General features: G+C 35.7%; 5 protein-coding genes across 5 annotated transcripts; 1 reads left to right on the forward strand and 4 right to left on the reverse strand.

Moving 5' to 3' along the window:
* Nucleotides 1-392: 392 nt before the first annotated feature.
* On the reverse strand, nt 393-3,614 carry LOC125206265 (protein FAR1-RELATED SEQUENCE 5-like). The gene is made up of 5 exons (XM_048105544.1): nt 3,506-3,614; nt 3,189-3,233; nt 2,471-2,927; nt 895-1,907; nt 393-799 (listed from the first exon to the last, which is right to left on the reverse strand). The coding sequence occupies exons 1-5, from the start codon at nt 3,528-3,530 to the stop codon at nt 411-413; spliced, it is 1,929 nt and encodes a 642-aa protein (XP_047961501.1). The 5' UTR covers nt 3,531-3,614; the 3' UTR covers nt 393-410.
* A 412-nt stretch (nt 3,615-4,026) lies between these two features.
* On the reverse strand, nt 4,027-5,447 carry LOC125208227 (rRNA-processing protein FCF1 homolog). The gene is made up of 6 exons (XM_048107807.1): nt 5,193-5,447; nt 5,033-5,098; nt 4,825-4,930; nt 4,584-4,626; nt 4,420-4,492; nt 4,027-4,287 (listed from the first exon to the last, which is right to left on the reverse strand). Exons 1-6 carry the CDS (start codon nt 5,261-5,263, stop codon nt 4,194-4,196), a joined length of 453 nt encoding a protein of 150 aa, XP_047963764.1. The 5' UTR covers nt 5,264-5,447; the 3' UTR covers nt 4,027-4,193.
* A 1,048-nt stretch (nt 5,448-6,495) lies between these two features.
* On the reverse strand, nt 6,496-9,423 carry LOC125203931 (protein ABIL1-like). The gene is made up of 9 exons (XM_048102448.1): nt 9,032-9,423; nt 8,478-8,560; nt 7,998-8,148; nt 7,815-7,914; nt 7,633-7,719; nt 7,456-7,540; nt 7,315-7,367; nt 7,138-7,214; nt 6,496-6,936 (listed from the first exon to the last, which is right to left on the reverse strand). The coding sequence occupies exons 1-9, from the start codon at nt 9,122-9,124 to the stop codon at nt 6,778-6,780; spliced, it is 888 nt and encodes a 295-aa protein (XP_047958405.1). The 5' UTR covers nt 9,125-9,423; the 3' UTR covers nt 6,496-6,777.
* A 6,000-nt stretch (nt 9,424-15,423) lies between these two features.
* Nucleotides 15,424-17,476, forward strand: LOC125205577. The gene is made up of 2 exons (XM_048104607.1): nt 15,424-15,870; nt 16,670-17,476. Exons 1-2 carry the CDS (start codon nt 15,512-15,514, stop codon nt 17,151-17,153), a joined length of 843 nt encoding a protein of 280 aa, XP_047960564.1. The 5' UTR covers nt 15,424-15,511; the 3' UTR covers nt 17,154-17,476.
* A 485-nt stretch (nt 17,477-17,961) lies between these two features.
* Nucleotides 17,962-19,765, reverse strand: LOC125205576 (delta(8)-fatty-acid desaturase-like). Its single transcript, XM_048104606.1, has one exon. It carries the CDS (start codon nt 19,595-19,597, stop codon nt 18,242-18,244), a length of 1,356 nt encoding a protein of 451 aa, XP_047960563.1. The 5' UTR covers nt 19,598-19,765; the 3' UTR covers nt 17,962-18,241.
* Between the last annotated feature and the right edge of the window lie 445 nt (nt 19,766-20,210).

Below are 20,210 nucleotides of genomic sequence, written 5' to 3' on the forward strand. Positions count from 1 at the left end.
ATCACCCAAGATTATCATTTTATCTGCTACAAGTATCATTTTGTCATTATATAATTCAGAAGTATCATTTTATCTACTGCGAGTATCATTTTATAATTTTATCAGTCAGAAGTATCATTTTATCAGCTTATATATCATTTTGTCAGGTTAAAATATCATTTTATCCGTTGAGAGTATCATTTTATCAGCTTATATGTCATTTTTTCCAGCTTATACATCATTTTATAAGGTTATTGTCATTTTATTTGCTGCGAGTATCATTTTTTCAGGTTAAAGTATCATTTTATCAGTTTATAAACAAAAGAATCATGTTATCAGCCAAAATGTCATTTTATAAGCCCAAAGTATCATTTTATTAAACAAAAATGTCATTTTATACACCAAAAATACCTAAACTATATCAAATGGCTTCAATCTGTCTTCTCATTGACTCTACCACAATTTCTTGAATCATGACGACCCAGCTCATGACATTTACCACACCGTCGTAGAGGCTTATTTGCTTTCCTTATTGCACTCTCCCTCTTTGCTACTCTGCCACTAGCTGATCCTTTGGTACTAACAACGTCTGGAGGATGTACATCAATTACATCAGGTACTGCCATTCCATAAAAATCCTCAACCATCTTCTTCTTTTCAATGACTGAAGGTGCTGCACAATTTCCAAATATATGCTCTTCCAAATCATCAAGACCAGCACTTAACAAAGACAAATGATCCATACTTCCCTCAGACTTTTGGACTAATCGATAAAAGTTGGAGAACAACTTTTTCTTAACTTCCTGCTTTTCATCCAAATCTGCAAGATAAAAGATAACATTATTACAATAAATACTATCATTTCTCTGACTGAAAAATAGAATTTTTACAAATAAGGTTAAAAATGGAGCACACGTTCAAATGGTTGTTGTTCCTCAGATGGTAGACCATGGGCTGCCTTTAGTAAAGAGCTCTTCAACCACCTTCGACCAAAATATTTCTCAGGAATGAGATTAGCAGACTTATTCTTCAACAAACAAAATATATGACAACATAACAAACCAATTCTGGAAAACTTCTTGCAACTACAGTCGAATGTGTCTTGCTTACAATCATACTTAACATCCCATGTTCTACCATATTGGTCCTTGACCTGATGCATCTTGATGTTATCCTCAACAGTTATAGAAACAATCTCACATACCGTACTTATTTCCTGTTGTACATGTTTGAAAATAGAATCAGTGTAGATTGTAGATGCATGCTTCTCAATAGGCAATTGGGTTGACAAATCAGGAATAGTTGAGTAATCCAAGTAGTTCAATCGTGAATTGGCATTCCTTTGATCTCCCACAGCATAATTAAAGAAATTGATGAACTGTACAAGATTTGCACGTGGCTTTGTGTAGTTTTTAAAAAAGCTATTCTCCGATTCAGACATCGATGTAGTCCTAAGAAGCGACCCCATGGGAAAATCTCGAAAATAAGCAGGAACCCAGAATTCTCTATCTTCAAACATTGATCCAAACCAGTGCACGTCTTCTAATCCATACCGTTCCATTATATCATTCCATATTATATCAAACTCATCAGGCTCTAACAAATCAGACCAAACACATGCATTCAACTCTTTTTTGAAATCTTCATTACCAAGTAAAGATTTGGGCAACTTATCTGACACCTTAACCATGATATGCCACATACACCATCGGTGCCTTGTTTGTAAAAGTACTTGTTGAACAACAAGTTTGATCCCCCAATCTTGATCAGTGATAATCAATTTGGGTGCTACCCCCATGCATCGAACAAAACAACCAAACAACCAAGAATAGGAGTCTCTACCTTCACTTGATAACAAGCCAGCTCCAAATGTAACTGGTCTAGAATGGTTATCTTTTCCAGTGAATGGAGCAAAAATCATGCAATACCTTCAGAATATAACATAAAAATGAATTATATTTTCATGCATATAGAAAAGTATCATTTTATCAGCTATAACTATCATTTTATCAGCCAAAAGTATCATTTTATCAACTGAAATATAATCACCCAAGATTATCATTTTATCTACTGCAAGTATCATTTTGTCATTATATAATTCAGAAGTATCATTTTATAACATAAAAATGAATTATATTTTCATGCATATAGAAAAGTATCATTTTATCAGCTATAACTATCATTTTATCAGCCAAAAGTATCATTTTATTAGTAAGAAGTATCATTTTATAGTACTGCAAGTATCATTTTGTCATTATATAATTCAGAAGTATCATTTTATAACATTATATAATGCAGAAGTATCATTTTATCAGCTATGACTATCATTTTATCAGCCAAAAGTATCATTTTATTAGTAAGAAGTATCATTTTATCTGCTGCAAGTATCATTTTGTCATTATATAATTCAGAAGTATCATTTTATAACATAAAAGTAATTTAATCAACAAAAAGTATAATTTTATGTCTATTAGCAACAAAAGTAATATACCTGTTAGTGTTGTATGTTGAGTCAAATGAAATTACATCTCCAAACATATGATAATTTCGTCTTGAAATAGCATCAGCCCAGAAGAGTCTAGTTAACTTTCCATGAGATCCTATCTCAATTTCATAATAGAAGGCATCAGATGATTTCTTTTGAGAACGCATATAATCAAAAATCATTTGAGCATCTGAACCATCAATATTGGACATAATATCACGATAACCATTTCTAATATCAATAATATCACATCCAACATTTTCAGGTCCACCCATTATCTCCTTCAAAAGTTTGAATGTGAGAGTGGGACCAATATTACACCTGCCACAATCCTCCATAAACCTCCGATGGATAGGATCCAGATTGCGATTGGCCATCATAAAATGCCTATGCTCATCCGCAACCATTAAGTGATTATGATACTCAACAAACTGATAAACCTCATATCCTCTGCTCTTGCCATCTGAAAAATATCTCAAATTGAGCTTAGCAAGACATTCACACCTAAATGACCGACACCTACGCTTCTTAAAAGACACTTCAGTTGATTGGGATGCATGACCAGGTATAAAATTCTTAGAGCCTTGTCTGCTGCAAGCCAAATACTGCCACTTAGTAATACCTTGAACTGATTTGTTACCCATTTTACGAATGCCAAAACCAACTGAACGAGCATAATGTTCATAGAAACCAACTGCTTCTACTAATGTATTGAATTTCATACCAATCATTGGCTTCAAAGCATCATCACAAACAGGAATGTACATACCTACAAATCAGTAAAAGTATCATTTTATCATAGTATCATTTTATCATAGTATCATTTTATCCGACAAAACTATCATGTTATGCAGTAAACCTAACATTTATAAGCCAAAAGTATCATTTTAACACATAATCGACAATACATAATATAATCAAATAAGAATTTCAGTACATCAGAAACATAAACCAATCGACAACTAATATTAATCTAAAATCAAATTCAATACATGAATATGAACACAATCAATAAGCTAAATAATAGATAATGATTGTTACCTTCGTTATTTGCTACAGATTCCATCGAAGCAAATTTTCACAGCAATTGAAGAGGTAATCAATGAAAATAAGAACGCAAAATTGAAAACATCTTCCCGATCACAATTATGCGAGAAATATGGAAACAAAATCTGGAGACTATGGAATAATGAACAAATCGAAGAAAATCTGGAGATGTTGAAATAAAATAGGCGAGAAATATGGAAGATGAAGATGAGAGAATCGATCTGTTAATTGTGAAGATGAAGATGAAGGTGAGAGAATTGAGTTCAAACAGAATGAAAGCGTGAATCGCGCGTTTGGAGTAAAATTCAGAAATTAAATGAGGAAATTACATTTTTACCCCTCTGCGCCTTTTTTATGAAGTAAATCTAAGTTTGAATCTCAACCACAAGATTATCAAATATGTGTGGTCCAGATTTGGTTATAGAGTTATTATGTGATTTGGGGGTTATGATATGATCACATCTCTCTCTCTATATATATATATAAGATTAATATGTTTGCTCTTACCTCATGCAAACACATCAAATATGATTTGAAAAGGCAAAATTGAATTGGTATGATTGTTTTTTTAAATTCAGAACAGGCCATTTTAAGTTTTAACCATTTTGAAAAAAAAATTCAATGCTTTAGAAAAGGCTGGAATAAAAAGGCCTTAGAGTCTAAATATCGGATATTTATTGTTTTATACCTGAGTAACCCTGTCAACAAGACAATCATCAGCATAAGTTCCTTTGTGAATACAGGGAAGCCTTTCAAATCGAGGATCCTTTGCAATTCTGTTGATTCAAGAGAGAAAAGCAAACTGCTTAGGGAGAAGTAAGTCCCTAGCTCACAAGCATTCTAGTACTCTCAACAACAGTATTATAGGAGCATGGACTTAAAACATTGAATACAAGTCAGAAACATGCCTCAAAGCAACTCGATATTTCTGACCCAACTTCTCAAGCTCAGCCATAACACAGTCCGTAATGCACGGAGTGCCTACAGAAAGGAAGATGAGACAAGTAATAACAGAAACATGGAGAAGACAAGTGTACTAATAGGCCGTGTTAACAATGGTAGCATAACCTACATTTTGCATACAAACAGTCCATCATTGCTTTCTCCAAATCCAACTGCAACATATATAAACAATCAATAAGACAGTAAACAATAGGAACCTGTAATTTATCTATACATAAAAAATTACTCTAAGAATGATTAAGGTAGAATTTTGTTTTTTTACTGGTGACTTCTCATTCCCAAACCAAAAGCGGATTTCAAACTACAAAAATGGCCGAGGGAGAATAAAAGTAGAAGCTGGCAGCACTCACTTTATTTTGGATGGAGAAATTGATGAAGTTGGTATCCACCAATACTCGGTATGGAGGCCCTAAAGCAGTATTATGCTTGAAGTAAAGCGCTGATGAAACTTGCGGCCTGCATCAAAGAACAACTCGAAATAAGATATAAACCGAACTCAGCATAATGGAATAGTATAGTTCCAATATGAATTCGAGGCTCGGAAAAGATGAAACTCACACATTGCGGGGGAGTTTCTCCTTGGTCAAGTCTTTCCTGTTAGGGTTTAAAACATCCTCCTTGTACCTACAATATAAAATCGAGGCAATTGAAAACTAACAAAGCATGATGAATTCACGAAAATATAGCTTTAAATGTGAATGAAAAAGGATGAATTTACTGTTTAATTGCTTTGTTGGTGACGATTTTCTTCATGACAGCAAATTTAGGAGTTTTCTTGGCTTTTCCCATCTTCAGTAGCAGTGAGTAGTTCGGAGGCGTTGAAGAGAAATCTGTTATTCAAGAGTTATTGTGCAAAACGCAAAATCCTAAACCCCTAAAAATTGAATCTTTTAAATCAACCGACGGGGGCATATTATGCTTGAGCAGTAAATTTTCTTGGGAATAATTGCAGGTTTGGGCCTCATTATTTATTTTTATTTTTTTCTGTGCGGTACATTTTGTGATGTGAATCGAAATCTATTATAACTAATCAAATTAAGAGAGTTGGAATTACAAATTTATAGCCCCATGAAATCCTAACTTTTGTGTTTATTTTTCCATTTTAAGATTCTTACATATTTAATGTTTAATAACAATTTCATTTGATATCGACTTTTACTTAGTATTCACTATTTTTAATCATCAATTGCATATGGATACTACAATTAATGGATTTATATGTCTCTTGGCTTTACATTTTGTTGTGATCACTAATCAGTATCACCATTAACTTAATGATTGCTTAATGGTGACAAAAATGGTTACATAAATTTAAATTAGCTATAATGGCAAACAATATCAACATAATTTAAGAGAAGAAAAAATATAATTATTCGGAGAGAAAATATCAATAACCATTTTAAGAATTTACGTATCTGAGTCAGTAAATTGAAGCACACTAAAAATTGAGTTCTCTATATACCTTTCTATTTCTTCAATTTTTGTGGGGTCAGCAAAGTTGCCTACAGAGCTTTCCAGCAAAACTCATTGTATCAAAGATACTCACATATCTTTACCAAAACAAAAAAAAAAGACACTCACATAGCATCTATGATACCAATTACATGCACTTGTGAGTTGTGAATAGTTGTTTAAGAACTCCAAGAATAAATTATTCAATTATAGAGGTAAATCGTCGTACCTAGTTGTCCACAAAAAAAGAAAAATATCATGTTGGAATAACAAATAAATACTGAAAAAAAACATTATAGAATCGATAGATTGCACATAACTAAGCAAATAAAAGTTTTAGATAACGGAGTCATCCTCTTTCAAGAAAGTAAGAGCAATCAGCATTTGAACATGTGAACTGCACCAGATATGCCATCACAATAATGAATACAAATTCAAAGCTTACCAAAACTAAGGAGTAAACTGTCTCAAGCTCAAGCTGTTTAGCTACAGAAGAACATGCATCATTTAATGACATTCTTGTTATTTTCCTCTAAACTCCCTTATACACATATAGATAGATATAGATAGATTCATCAAAAGATAAATTACAATTAAACATTCAGAAAGATATACAAGTAAAATTACATGTTTTCAGAATGCAAGAACTTTTACAAGCCAATTTACAGGGTCGGATATTAAATAGAGTATTATGCACAAGAAAATTCTCTCTCTCATTGTTGGTTTAATTATCCACAGTAAAAGCAACAGCCTAAATCAAATTAGTATAGACAGTTGTTTTTTCAGCAAGACACACGTAATTGGTGCATCTGAAAGCTCCTATATTCCCATGTAACCTGTTCACGACATATTCATCCCTTTGTCCAAAGGTTTGGTGTTTTTTGCTTGAGGAAGAATGCTGAAATTACGCTCTTACTACGAACAGGCGGGTGAACGACCTCTTTCTGAGAATGAATTGGATTATCAAATGATCTGTGTTGAGTTAGAGGTTTTGAGCCCTCTGAATATTCCTGCAAAATGAAAGGTCTTTTAATCATGTGCGCTACCGTGGAACATTGGATAGATAATATAATAACACCATACATAATGCAATTTCTGTAGACCATTAGCAACATTGTAATTACTATTTCAAGTGATCAATAAAAAAGTTTGACTTGTTCATCAGGTTGTATTGGTGGAACAGTCAGAATTATAGAGAACTTAGAAATTACTCGTCTTGTAACGCCCAGGGTTTGCATAGCCGCTCTTGTGGCTGGAGCAGATCTCATTCGCTTACTTCTCTGACCATCTAATGAAAAACAGTGAATTACACAAAGATAAGTGCCATGTCGTTATCCTTCATCTACTTCTTGTATCTCAAATTAAACCCAAGTTTGGTCTTTACATACCTAACGAGTTGAGTGCAGGAGAGTTTTTTACATTCACTTTTGCTTCATCAGTGCTGAAAAGGCAAGAAATATCACTTTTATTGTACTCAAGCAACTTGATTCAAACATTACACTAATTTTCATTTAACTTGAGGGGCTAACCTCAGTATGCCACACGAGGAGCCTTTCATGTTCGATTTGGTTGCAGATGCCAAATGCCAAGAAAGAGTTCTTGCAGCCGAAGCACCTGAACCAAAAAAATTAAAAATAATTGTTAACATACTGTTGGATTGCAGTTGCATACAAGTAACAATTGTTCAATGCGTAGAAACCAGGTACCTGAAGGATAATGACGTCCTTTCACTAGTTTGGATTGTGTAGGATCTGCCGGCATGTGTGGTGTGAAGTGGACCTTCTTGATGGAATCTAGCTTGGATTGGTGAAAGAAGAATGATATGAGAGACCCGAAAAGGGCTTGACTTTATTAACACAACTACTATTCAGACTAGCCTTAATCTTACTTGGCAACATATAATGCTTGTGATGCTTTGGGATGATGGCTAATAACTGCTGCTGCCTAAGGCCTTCATTATCCGTATAAGTTTGACAAGTAAGAAGTTTCTAGGAAAGAAAGAATTTGCAGTCTTAGTAATGTTTCATTGTCATATGAATCTACAGCGAGGTGGTGATAAAGTGAAAGCTACCTGGTTCACACATGCAACTTTCAGATCGATGGATGAGATCTCCATTGTCTGTTGCTCCACGATATCACTCAACTTGTAAGCAACGGTACCAAGGTGATCAACTGCATTGACTAGCGCTTTAACAGCATAATCCTTCAGATTATCCAGAAACCTTGTGAACAAGACAGTGATCAGCGAGTAGGTAATGTCTCCAGCCAAAGTAAATCGATGTATATAATCTCTTTAGGCTCTTAACTCAATCAACATGCAAAGGGGCGGAGAGTTCACAATGCAAGAAGTTATCGTTGTTGAACATAAATTAAGAATAACATCACATATCATCATCAAAGTCACAGAAGTCCATCTTTATTGCAAAATCAGCAGAGAACAAAAGACAAATTCAGCACACCTTAATATGAAAGCCCACACAATGAACTCAAACATGGATTATCTCTAAGAAATGAGTTAATATAAATAACATAAGGGTTACAGAAATCTCACATCTGCTTCTGCTCGCTGTTAAGATATGACTTTTCACAATACTCTGCTGCAGAATACAGTTGAGGTCTGAGGTTCTTCAGTTCCTAGGGAGAGGGAATAAGATTAATTCAGTTGATGCAGGCATTGTTGATGTATGAGAATTACGTGCATAGATTATAGAGAATACAACCTCAACATTCTAATAATAGATCAGTGCTGTTAACACCTACGCATAACTGGCAAATTTATTTCAGAAATGATCCGTAATTTGGCCATAACAATTCATGCTTCCGAATAAATATTGCATTTGTAATACAGTCTAATCAGATAAACAAAATATCATATGTGCATCATCAATACACCTTGAAAACAGAAAAAATGAAGAAAAGATGGTTGAATTTGATCAAAATCATCAATCAAATTAAAGTGACTTAAAGCGTAATCTATTTAGAAACTTCAATCAGTAACAACAGATTGATCAACCACAAATACAAACAGAACACAGCACAGGCTTCATATGATCCTTCTATAAGCCCTAAATTTCACAACCAGAATTTCATCGAGCGCAGAATTACCTGTAATGCGGTAACGAAACTGATACTCCTGTCCACAGACATCTCATCAAACGTCATGGATTGCTTCTCCTGTTGATCTTTCCCCGCCTCCATCAAACTCAGAATCTCACTCAAATTGCACAAAATTTTCAATCATATCATCATTTCCAAAAAAATGACTCAATCGATCTCTACATGATTATTAAAAGGAACATAATAATAAAAGCGATAGTTGGAGGAATCGAGTTCATCAAAGTAGATTCAGAGTAAAGCAAGGTATAATTGAATAATATAACATTGAGTAGAAAAATTAAAACAGAATAAGGAAAAGCAAAATCTGTGCGTGTGTAACTCGCAGTGAAACTCGAGAGAGAGACGGCGCTGGATATATAGAAAGGTAGTTGAGGAGTAGATTAGTGGGACCTCTCACCTCTGAATGTTGCCTTATTACTCTTTATAGACCACTGACTAAATTCCCCAAAATTACCAACCTATCATTTCTCCATCGCTGGGGATAAATTATCATAATAATTGTAAATGTATAATTGGGACAATTTTGCTGATTTTCATAATTTAAGAATTTTCTTATTTTAGTTGAATTAGTCTATAAAATCAGATTAGATTTAGAATTGGATCGGATTATTTAATCAATTTCATTTTTATTGATATAATTTTATTATCCCTGGTAGTACATAATTTTAGATGTTCTCAACTTATTTATAAAAGAAATTGTTGATTTAGATTGTTAATTATATTGGTATAGTTAATAGTATTGCATTAAATTATTACTTTCATTATTAAATAGTAGTACTAATTTTTTAAGTTATTAGACTACTACTATGTGTTTTTAAATAAATATTTAAATTTTGTTTTTCTAGTTTTTTCTTGTATTATTCCATTGTACTCTACTCGTCTCATGAAAATATGAATATTTGGGACAGTACAGGTTTTACTACATAAATCTATAATATATACTTTCTCTGTACCTAAACAATATGCAAATTTATACGTGACACGGATTTTAATATACAATTGGTAAAGTAAGAGAGAGATATTAATAGTGTACTAGTTAAAAAAAATTAATATTTAAACTTTATCCATTTTTAAAAGGATAGCCCAACATGTTAAAATTAGTTTATTTTTTAGGGACAGCATTAAGTATATTTTATGGGTGATTCAGTTTGATTCAAATTTTAGAAGTAATATAATATCTTTGGGATTAAATATTAACCATTATTATGTTTTACTGCATAAATATGTAACAGATATTTTATGGTGCAAATTGGGTAAATTCAATTTATATAAGTAAATATTATTCATATCAAAGTTAAAGTTAATACAACATCTAAACTATGCATATCATGAAATATTTGAAAGATATGCTAGAATGTGTACACGTGCTTAATATGTTTATTTATTCAATTACTCGAGCATATCTTTTTTAGGCAAATCATTAAATATTTCACTTTTGGAAATATGTGCCATTTGAGAAATCAAATAAATTTTCCTAGATCGCGTGATTTTGTGTTTCTTGATATTTGTCCGACAAAATATAACATGTTGACCTCATTTCTGAAAACAATAGTAGTAGTATACTAATTTTTCATTGAGTTATGATCAATCTCTTAATTTTTAGAATTACAATATATAAAATTATATTTTTGCAACTTTTCGCAATTATCCTATGATAATAAAAATAAAAACTAATATAAAAAAATATAATAATATAATATACTATAACAATAAAATCATAGTATCATTTTAGATATAATGGTAAATAATTTAATTAATATCAATAAATAACAATATCGTTTTGTCAACAATAATGTCAATTTATTAGCATATTATATTTGATTTTTTTTTATTAATTTCAATTTTTATCATTGTAAAACAATTAAAATTTTTGAAAAATTAATTAAATTTTATATTGTAATTTTAAAAATTACAATTGAAAAAAATGAAAAAAGAAATTATATTGAAAATATCAATTATGCCTTCAAAAATCAACTGGAGGTGAGTACCTTCTGCCTACTTGGATTTATGATTGGGTGTTTACAATTAAAATTACTGATAAAATCAAGTCAATAACAATTCATGGAATCAAAATAGTTTGGTTGATTTTACTTTATTTTTAAAAGCATTACCTGTTTGATTAATTTCTGTGTTATTACCTGGTTTTAGAAAGAAGTTATGGTTGATTTTCATAACACGATTTGGTCATGTAGCTAACTACTTTCTACAGTTCCGCCAAATATATTAATGATGCATATAAATAATTTAACAATATTTATTGATGGTTCGTTATAAAAAAAATCAAGGGTTGGATAAGAAAATATGTACATGTTCCTAGCATGCGCAATTGACTGTATATATCCAACGTACATTATCCAGACTATCACATTTAAGAAAGTGATTAATCGCTAGCTCACCCTCTAGTTGCTAATTCACCCTCTAGTTGCTAACTACAATTCATTTAAAACCACAGAATTTTAGAATTCTAATAGTCTAAAATTTGCTAATTTTAGTTTTTATTAATTAAATTAGAAAGATAGAAAAAACTATCAAATTAGGGTTTTGGTTAAAAATGTCAATATAGTATTTTGAAAATATCAACACAATGCTTTGAGAATGTCGACATATTGCTTATGCCAATACATTATTTTAAGAATGACATTCTACATGTATTATATTTACATATTTTATATACTATGTTGACATTTATTGCTGTACGTAAAAATTGAAAATTTTAAAAAAAAATTCAAATTTTGACATCAGAACATATGCAAGTGAAATCTCGTTAAAATCCTTATGAAATTATCTTTAATTTGATATATGTTGTGCGAAAAAATAATTTAAATCGAGAAATTTATATGCGTTTTAAAGTTATGTGATATTTTTCAAAAGTTAGTTACAACTCCTTATAAACTTTTTTTTTTTCGTACTTACATTCCGGGACTAATGATCTAGGCCATTGATTTAAATATCTAAGAGCATCCACAGCGGTGTCTCTTATCCGTCTCTTAACCGTCTCATCTCTTCACTATTCATGGACCCCACTGTACTTTTCACTCCATCTCTTAACTAAGAGATATCACCCACATCAATGCATCTCTTAACCATCTCATCTCTTAACTATTCATTCAATTTCATTTTTCATTTTTATTTTCAACAAATCCAATTAATAAAAAACACACTTCATTAAATAAAATAAAATTACAATTTAAAATCCTAAAAATAAAAAAAATACATAATTAGAATCCTAAAAAAATAAAAACACACATAATTAAAATCCTAAAAAAATAAAAACACACGTAATTTAAAATACTAGAAATTAAAAACACTTAAAAAACTACTCCGCCGGCGAATCATCCCCCGAAGCCGGTGGCGGTGCACCCGGCTGAAGACCAAGTTGCCTTGCCATCGCCTGCATTCCGAGAACATGATGTTCGTATTGGGTAGGCGTCATCTTGGAAGTGTCAGCCATCATGGAGAGCATGTATACGGACCACAGGGAAGTGTTCGAGCCCATGCCCGCGCCCGCGCCCGCCTGGCTCGATTCGCCCCGGCTCTTCCCCTTCCCCTTCCCTCTCCCTCTAGCCGCCTTCGCCGCCTTAGTCCCTTGCGGCCGACGTCGTGAACCGGAGGAGGAGCCACCGGCTTCAGTGGGCGTGTCCCCAGCCTCATGTGAGGCGTTGCCTGATCCGCCGCCCTCACTAGACGAGTAGCCACCCCCGTGTGCTTCGTACGTTTCGAGCTCGAGGACTGGACACCGCTAGCCCACCGATCTTCGTTTCTGACCAGCTGCCAAACATCGATATGTTTGAAATCTTTTTTGACGTCGTCTCTAAAGACGCACATCGCCGCTCGCAGAATGTCGGCTTCGCTGGCTCCGCTTTGGTAATGCTTCGCTTCACCCCTGTAGACCGCACAAAACTTTTTGACATCTCTGTCAACCCGGTCCCAATGAGCGCGGAGCATCTTCACGGTGTGGGGGCGACTCCCCCTCGGCTTTGAATCTGTGTTGTAAAGCTCGGTGACCTTCTGCCAAAAGCACAATTTGTTTTGTTGATTCCCGACGATGGGATCGTACGAGACGGTGAGCCAAGAGGTGTATAGAGCCATCGTCTCCTTGGAGCTGTATGGATGACGGCCTAGATCCTCATCCACCTCCTCCTCCACCGGGGTCTCTTCGTCCTCGGTATCGCGGCTGGCGGAGCCTCTACCGCTGCTGAACGGAACGTATTCCGGAATGTGTTCTTCCTGAAAATTCTCCCTAATTTGGGACAATCCCTGCGTTGCCATCGGAGGGGGGGAGGAACGATAGTACGCATCCAGATCGAAATATGGAGCTTGGTACGGCGCCGGCGTCGTCGAGCCTTCGGTGCCCGGCGTTGACGAACGAGCCAGCGAGTTGTACATGCCCCCCCAGTCGCCAAACGCGTTTAAATCGAAGCCGCCGGAGCCGCTGGAGTTTCCATCACCGGACATTTTTAAAGAAATTGGAGAGGGAAAGAGAAGTGAATTGAGAGAAGAATAGATGTAGTGTTTGTGTGTGGAATGGAGAATGAAAGAGAGTAGTGTTTATTTTATAGAATAAGAAAAAAGAAAAAAGAAAAAAGAAAAAAAAATTATTACAGTTGAAAAAAACGGTAATATTACCGTTAATTAAAAAAAAAATTTAAATCGATTTTTTTTTTTTTTAAAAATTAAAATTAAAATCAGATATTCGACGCCCACTCGCGGGGTCAGCGAGTGGGCGTCACGCACCAACAACGACGTGCCACGTCGCCCAGCGCGTGGCGAGACCGTCTCGCCAGCTGCCTCGGCGAGACGGGACGCGGGACGGGCTCGGGACGAGACCGGGACGAGATGGACGCCACACCGGCGTCTCGTCTCTCCGAGACGAGACCCGGCTGAATTTGTCAGCCGCTGTGGATGCTCTAAGAGCTATTATTTAATTGTAGTTAGCAATTAAGTATTGGGTTAGCAATATAACACTCCCCCAATCACAACTCCCTCCATTTCATAATAGTGGAGGTATATCTTTTCAAGATATTAATAAAAATATGTGTAATGTATTAAATTAAAAAATATTACTCCCTTCGTCCCTTTGAAGATGACTCACTTTCCTTTCTGGTTTGTCCCAATCAACACGACCCATTACTTAAAGTGGAAACACCATTTTCTCTATTTTATTCTCTCCCTCTTATTTTACTCTCTCAACTTCACACATAAAATAAAGTTGCATAAATTCTTGTGCCGTCCAAAGAAGGTGTTATCTTCCTTAGGACGAGAAAGTAATAAAGTATTAGGAAATAGGAAAAAGTAAGAGAATCAAGTAAAAAGATGAAAAGGTAAGTGAGAAGAAATGTGTTGACTTTTACTAAAAAGAAAAATAAAAAATAATAAATAGTATATTTTTAGGTTGGTGTTTAAATCAAATATAAATTGAAAATCTTGATATTTTCCGAACATAGGAAAGTAAAGTTATTAAGAATCATATTCCTGGGATTTATTTTCTAAGAAATCATTTTCCTTGCCAACTTTATTTTTCCGTCAGCCAAACACGGCCTTCAGGATATTTTTTCCCATAGAAAATTAAAAAAAGTAAGAGTAACTCAAATAATATTAAAAAAAATTAAAGACTATGATATTTTTAAATGCTACATAATGGAATTGATCCCTTAACAAAGTTTAGAGACTAGAAAAATGTTCTCTTTTTATTTTATAATAATACTCATTCAGTCTTATAAAAATAGAGATATTTGGAATAACACGAGTTTTAATAAGAAGAGAATGGAAAGAAAACTTATTGAAGTTTCTTAGTTGAGAATGAGCTTCACCTTATTAAAATAAAAGAATTTATCAAAAATAAAAATGGTATTTTATACTCCTCGCACAATGATTGTCACTCTTTTCTATTTCGTCTCATCCCTTAATAATTGTCACACTTTATTTTTATTGGTAAGTAGGTCTCACATTCCACTAACTCAGTTCACTCACATTTTATTATAAAATCAATATAAAAAAGTAGATTTCACATTCCACTAACTTTTCTAACAAATTTTTCTTTACATTTCTTAAAACTCGTGACCACACTAAAAGTGACAATTCCACTAACTTTTTCAATTCACTTTTCAATATATTTCTCAAAATCCATGATCGGCCAAAATCTGTGTGGGATGAAGGGAGTATCAAAATAGAAAAAGACTGTATTTTTATGAAACCGAGGACTATATATTCATCACTTCTATTGCTAAGATAATATTTAATAAACGGAAAAAGTCATAGTATCAAATTATCCAAAAATCGCAAGAGACCTATCCAATAATTTTCCTTGCTCAATGCTCATTTTCCAGCAACGATTTTCCAAGTATTTAAAACGCAATAAAACAAAATTTTCTCACGTATATTCACATCGCATATATATTGAAAAAATCAATTTAAAACTAAACTGGAGTAATTAATTCTCAACTCTCAAATCTCCCCCAATTTCGCGGTATGGCGTTCTTGATTCACTCGCCGGGAATTTCATTGCTCGCAGTAAGTGGAAGGCCTGGGAGAATCGCACCTGCAACCGGAAGAAGAAACGTCAGGTTTTCCGCCTGTTCGGGAGTTAAGGATTTGGAGAAGAGGGAGGTTTTGAAATTGAGGAAGAGAGGCGATGGATACGAGGATAGCTTGTGTTGTTTGTACGGGCTGGTGAAGCAGGACGAGACAGTGTCGTTTTCGGTGAGCGAGACCAAGGATGAGGAAGGAAAGAAGCAGGATTATTATGTGAATACGGGTTACGCGATTCGGACTATCCGAGAGGAGTTTCCGGAGCTTTTCTACCGAGAGCTAAGCTTTGATATATACAGGTATGTATTCATTTATTTATTTTCAGCATAGTTTTATATTTAAGCGCTCGGATTAATTTGCGGTTAATCTTTTAGCGGATTACTATGCTTTATAGAGCAAGTCAGCAAGTGTAGCTGTGCGAATAATTGTGTTAATGCAATAGCCTGAAATTAACAATTTACTGATTGAGTTTTGAACTACAATGAATAGATCATGAAGCTCTTCATGGGAATTGTGTATTCTGAGATGATTGTTGCTGATAAGCAATGAAAGATAAAGGATTAGAATTGTCTGTGATGTATTCTGCCTGCAAAATTTGCAAGTACCATTGGGGTGCTATAGTGATATTGGAGTTGGTTGATTTTGTGACTTCAGAAATCGATTTGATGTTATATTGATTGAGGGGATAATTCTGGTACCTCTTTAAAATACTCCACACACAGCTCGTAATGATCAGCATCTTCTGTTAATTATATTCATTTGCTGACTGTTATATCTTACCTAGTTGAGAAATAGATAGTTTTTTAGGAGTTCTTGGTTCTGATCATCGCATAATAAGCTCATGAAATGTTTATGGCTATACTTCATCCTGTTCCCGTGGTTTAATATGCTCTTTTTCCCAACCAAGTGTTTGGAAGACTACTTTTGTACATTAGTTAATTTTTGGTGTATGATTTACGTACATTTAAACAGTTGTTTTCGAGGTGACATAATCGTTTGGAAAAGTTCAACATAGGGAAAATTTGATGTTCAATAATGAAGATTTTTCCACAAAGGGAATTCTCTTAATATTCGGTTTCTCATTATGTCTTAATATAGGGATGACATTGTCTTCAAGGATCCACTCAACACCTTTTCTGGCATAGAGAATTACAAGACGATCTTCTGGGCTCTAAGATTTCATGGAAGGATTTTCTTCAAGGCCCTGTGGGTTGACATTGTTAGTGTGTGGCAGCCTGTGGAGAACCTGATAATGGTGCGTTGGACTGTCCGTGGCATCCCACGGGTTCCGTGGGAGAGTCATAGCAGATTCGATGGTACCTCAGAGTACAAGCTTGACAAGGATGGGAAGATTTATGAGCACAAAGTTCACAACATTGCCTTGAATGGACCTCAGAAGTTTCAAGTAATAGGTGTGGAGCAGTTGATTCAATCTATAGGTTGCCCCTCCACTCCAAAGCCGACTTATTTTGAACTTCTGTCTCCTTCAGTGACGAATCTTGTGCCACTGAGGAAATTGTCTGCTGTTAAATGCTACTTAGGTTCTCTTCTAACTAGACTGAAATCTGAGGTCAAGTCATAATGCAGTATGCAGTACCCTCTGCTCTGATCCATGCCACCGGGGGGCTTGTTTGAGGTGTGTTCTTCAAGATTTTCACCTCGTTAATTTTGAATTTTGTGGAATATATACGATGTTGATAGGGACTTGAGTTTGTGCAGTGTAATTGCATTAGCTGTATAGCGCCACCATCGAGTAAATATAATGAATACTAGTATGTCTTGCCAAAGTTTGTACATAGTTTCCAAGCTTGAATAAATGTATATCTAAGATGAGTATCATTTTGTCTTATTTTCATTCCTCGGCTGAATATTGGATATAATGAATACTAGTATGTTTTTCCCAAAGTTTGTACATAGTTTACAAGTTTTGTTTTATTTCTTGGATGATCGTATTCATAAATGATCAGCTGAAATGGTGCAAAATTTGATGTCGGTTGCCAAACTTTGATTGCAAGAATTTATTTGGTGAATTATATGATAAATGCAGAAGGTTTCATGTACCCCATTTTAATGCTTATTTTGAAGATTGGCACGGTTTTGCAAAGTTCTAAGTCATGAACTGACAATAAACTTATATTGTGCACACTAAAAACAGACAATATAGTCACAGTTTATGCAGCAACTACAGTTTCACTTAATCTTGTTTATGTTGCAGCCAGTACTCTGTTATGCTGTGATCGAAATACTATGATGCTCAAACTAGTACTACAACTTTGCTATTAAAAGCCATGTCTAGAAATGAGAAAGCTCTGTTTTCATGTAATAAAAGTGGGGTTGGGATCTCTGTTTCTATCATGTGAGTTTGAGAAAAGAAAAACATCATAACAGAGTCGAGACTGAATATCTCTTTCTTTCATAAATCATATGTCTAAAACCAAGCTACACCATGCCTCGTTTCTTGGCTGAAAGAATCTCTAAAATCAGCTATAAACCGATACGTACATTTGTTATCCTCGCATATGTATATAAAAAAGATATGAATCCATCAACCAAGTCAGAGCCTATCAACGGAAACTCCCAAACTGAAGGCAGCTGTTTCAGAATGCAACAAGCTTCCAACAATACCCAACTCTCTCTGAAGTAAAGAATAGAAGGGCGGGCAGAGGGGCATCAACCGTGTGTGTTGACAGCTTCCCATATCAAATTCTTGGATGCAGGGTCCACCATTTCCCTGGCCTCCAAAGCCGCAGTTCGCAGAGTCCTAAGAGTCCACTTGTTCGCCTCGAAGAACGAGAGGCTTATGTAAGGCAGGTTATGCTTCTTACAAAGCTCCTGCACCAAGGGCGATATCTTCCTCAAATGGCACCTCGGCAGCCTCGGAAAGAGATGGTGCTCCAGCTGAAACTGCAGCCCCCCGAAAAACCAGTCCATGTTCGGGGAGCAAGAGATATCAATGGTCCCACTCGTCTGCTTCTCGAACCAATCATTCCCCTTGGGCGCTCCAACGTAGACGCTCGCAGCAAAATGGTTGAGACAGAACTGCACGTGCTGGATCGCGCAAACGCAGAAGCTCGCTAACACAAAGAGCACTCGTTCAGGCCAGTTAGGCAGGCAGGATACGAGCAGAGGAAACCACGTCCAGAAGACAGCGATTCCTAAGATGTTCAAGGCTCTGTCTGGGACTTTGCGGGCGGAGAAGAGGAGGAGGAACGTCTGGAGGTAGAGATTGACTCTGGCGACGCACATGACGGGGTAGAAGGTGAAGTGCTGGTAGCTGATGAAGAATTTGGAGAGGGGGTCGAAGGTGAGCTTCCTGTTGTAGAAGCGAGATGTGAGGGAGTGGAAGAGCTTGTTGGAGACGGCGAGCATGGGGAGGTGCTGGAGGTCGGGGTCATAGTTGAGGCTGTTGCAGGCCACGTGGTGGGCGTTGTGGGTCCACTTCCACCAGGCAATGCTGATCCCGGTGAGGCAGTTTCCGGTCATGATCTGCGCGAGCTTGTTGAATTTGGGGGAGGACATGATGTTGTAATGGCCGGAGTCGTGGCCGAGGTAGGTGATCTGCATCCAGGTGAATCCGAGGAGGGCGCCGGAGAGCATGTGGGAGGAGAAGGAGTGGGTGCGGAGGACGCCGTAGAAGACGGCGGAGAGGAGGGCGGCGATGAAGAGGAGGGAGATGACGACGCCGTGGCCTTTTTTCTCGAAGAGGCCGGATTGGGTGAATTTGGCGGAGAGGTTTCGGTAGTCCTTGGAGACGTGGGAGACGTGGAAGTCTTGGAGGTGGTAGCCGGTGAAGAAGCGGTCGAGGTGGGACCAGGCGGAGGCGGGGTGGAAGGCGATGAAGGCGTCGGTGACGTCGTTGCCGGCGAGGTTGAGGAGGGGGATGGGGCCGCCCGGGTGGTCTTTAGCCCAATCTGTGACGTTGTAGACTTTGCCTTGGATCGACAGCCAGAGATCGTCGGGCTTGTTGTGCTTCTTCAGCTCGTCGGAGGTGATGAGCTTGTTATTCTTTCCGCCATCGTCCGCCATTGTTGAGAAGAGAAAAGAAAAAGCCTACCGTTTTGTTATGAGAGGCTGGAGAGGTGGTTTTATATATATATAAAAATATATATCCTCTTCTTCCCTCTCTCTCAGTGTGTCTCTGTCTGGCTTTGTAGTTTGAATTATAGAAATCTGTAAACGTGTGAAGTTAGATATTTTGTGATTGTACAAGGAGTAATATAATAGAGCAATCTATCTCGGCGTTTAACGCGGTGGACTCTATATGTAAATGGACGACTTCCGCTCTTATAATAGGCAACGGATACTACTGTACTATTGCCCAGCCTACTCCTCCTTTATCGAATCCACATTATTAACTTTATCATTTATTCTATTTAGGTTTTCTACCTTTTTTTTCTTCAATATATTGCATTTTTATTTTCTTATAAATTATCAATTATGGTTGATAAATAGTAGATTTCTGGTTGAGAATCCATATTCATGTTCCATTATAACAAGGACAGTTGCCCTATAAATCACCGAATATCATATTTTAAGATTACAATAATTTTTAAAATATTCTAATATTTATTAGTTCATGTACCAATATAAGATACATTTATAATTAGAACGCCAATGGGAAAGAATTAAAGATAAAAGA

This window comes from Salvia hispanica, chromosome 2 (assembly GCF_023119035.1).
Source record: "Salvia hispanica cultivar TCC Black 2014 chromosome 2, UniMelb_Shisp_WGS_1.0, whole genome shotgun sequence".
Taxonomy (NCBI): Eukaryota; Viridiplantae; Streptophyta; class Magnoliopsida; order Lamiales; family Lamiaceae; genus Salvia; species Salvia hispanica.

Bases quoted from the DNA above. Each gene is read 5' to 3' on its own strand.
- LOC125205576 (XM_048104606.1), bottom strand. From the start codon at position 19,597: ATGGCGGACGATGGCGGAAAGAATAACAAGCTCATCACCTCCGACGAG.
- LOC125206265 (XM_048105544.1), bottom strand. From the start codon at position 3,530: ATGGAATCTGTAGCAAATAACGAAG. The intron at 3,234-3,505 runs GTAACAATCATT...ACTGATTTGTAG, and splicing joins ATCTGTAGCAAATAACGAAG to GTATGTACATTCCTGTTTGT. The intron at 1,908-2,470 runs GTATATTACTTT...TATATTCTGAAG, and splicing joins TCAACATACAACACTAACAG to GTATTGCATGATTTTTGCTC.
- LOC125203931 (XM_048102448.1), bottom strand. From the start codon at position 9,124: ATGGAGGCGGGGAAAGATCAACAGGAGAAGCAATCCATGACGTTTGAT. The intron at 8,149-8,477 runs GTGAGATTTCTG...CTTGTTCACAAG, and splicing joins AACAGCGAGCAGAAGCAGAT to GTTTCTGGATAATCTGAAGG. The intron at 7,368-7,455 runs GTTAGCCCCTCA...TTGCCTTTTCAG, and splicing joins TCCTCGTGTGGCATACTGAG to CACTGATGAAGCAAAAGTGA.
- LOC125208227 (XM_048107807.1), bottom strand. From the start codon at position 5,263: ATGGGAAAAGCCAAGAAAACTCCTAAATTTGCTGTCATGAAGAAAATC. The intron at 5,099-5,192 runs GTAAATTCATCC...TTTATATTGTAG, and splicing joins ACCAACAAAGCAATTAAACA to GTACAAGGAGGATGTTTTAA. The intron at 4,288-4,419 runs GCATGTTTCTGA...TTGAATCAACAG, and splicing joins AAATATCGAGTTGCTTTGAG to AATTGCAAAGGATCCTCGAT.
- LOC125205577 (XM_048104607.1), top strand. From the start codon at position 15,512: ATGGCGTTCTTGATTCACTCGCCGGGAATTTCATTGCTCGCAGTAAGT. The intron at 15,871-16,669 runs GTATGTATTCAT...GTCTTAATATAG, and splicing joins CTAAGCTTTGATATATACAG to GGATGACATTGTCTTCAAGG.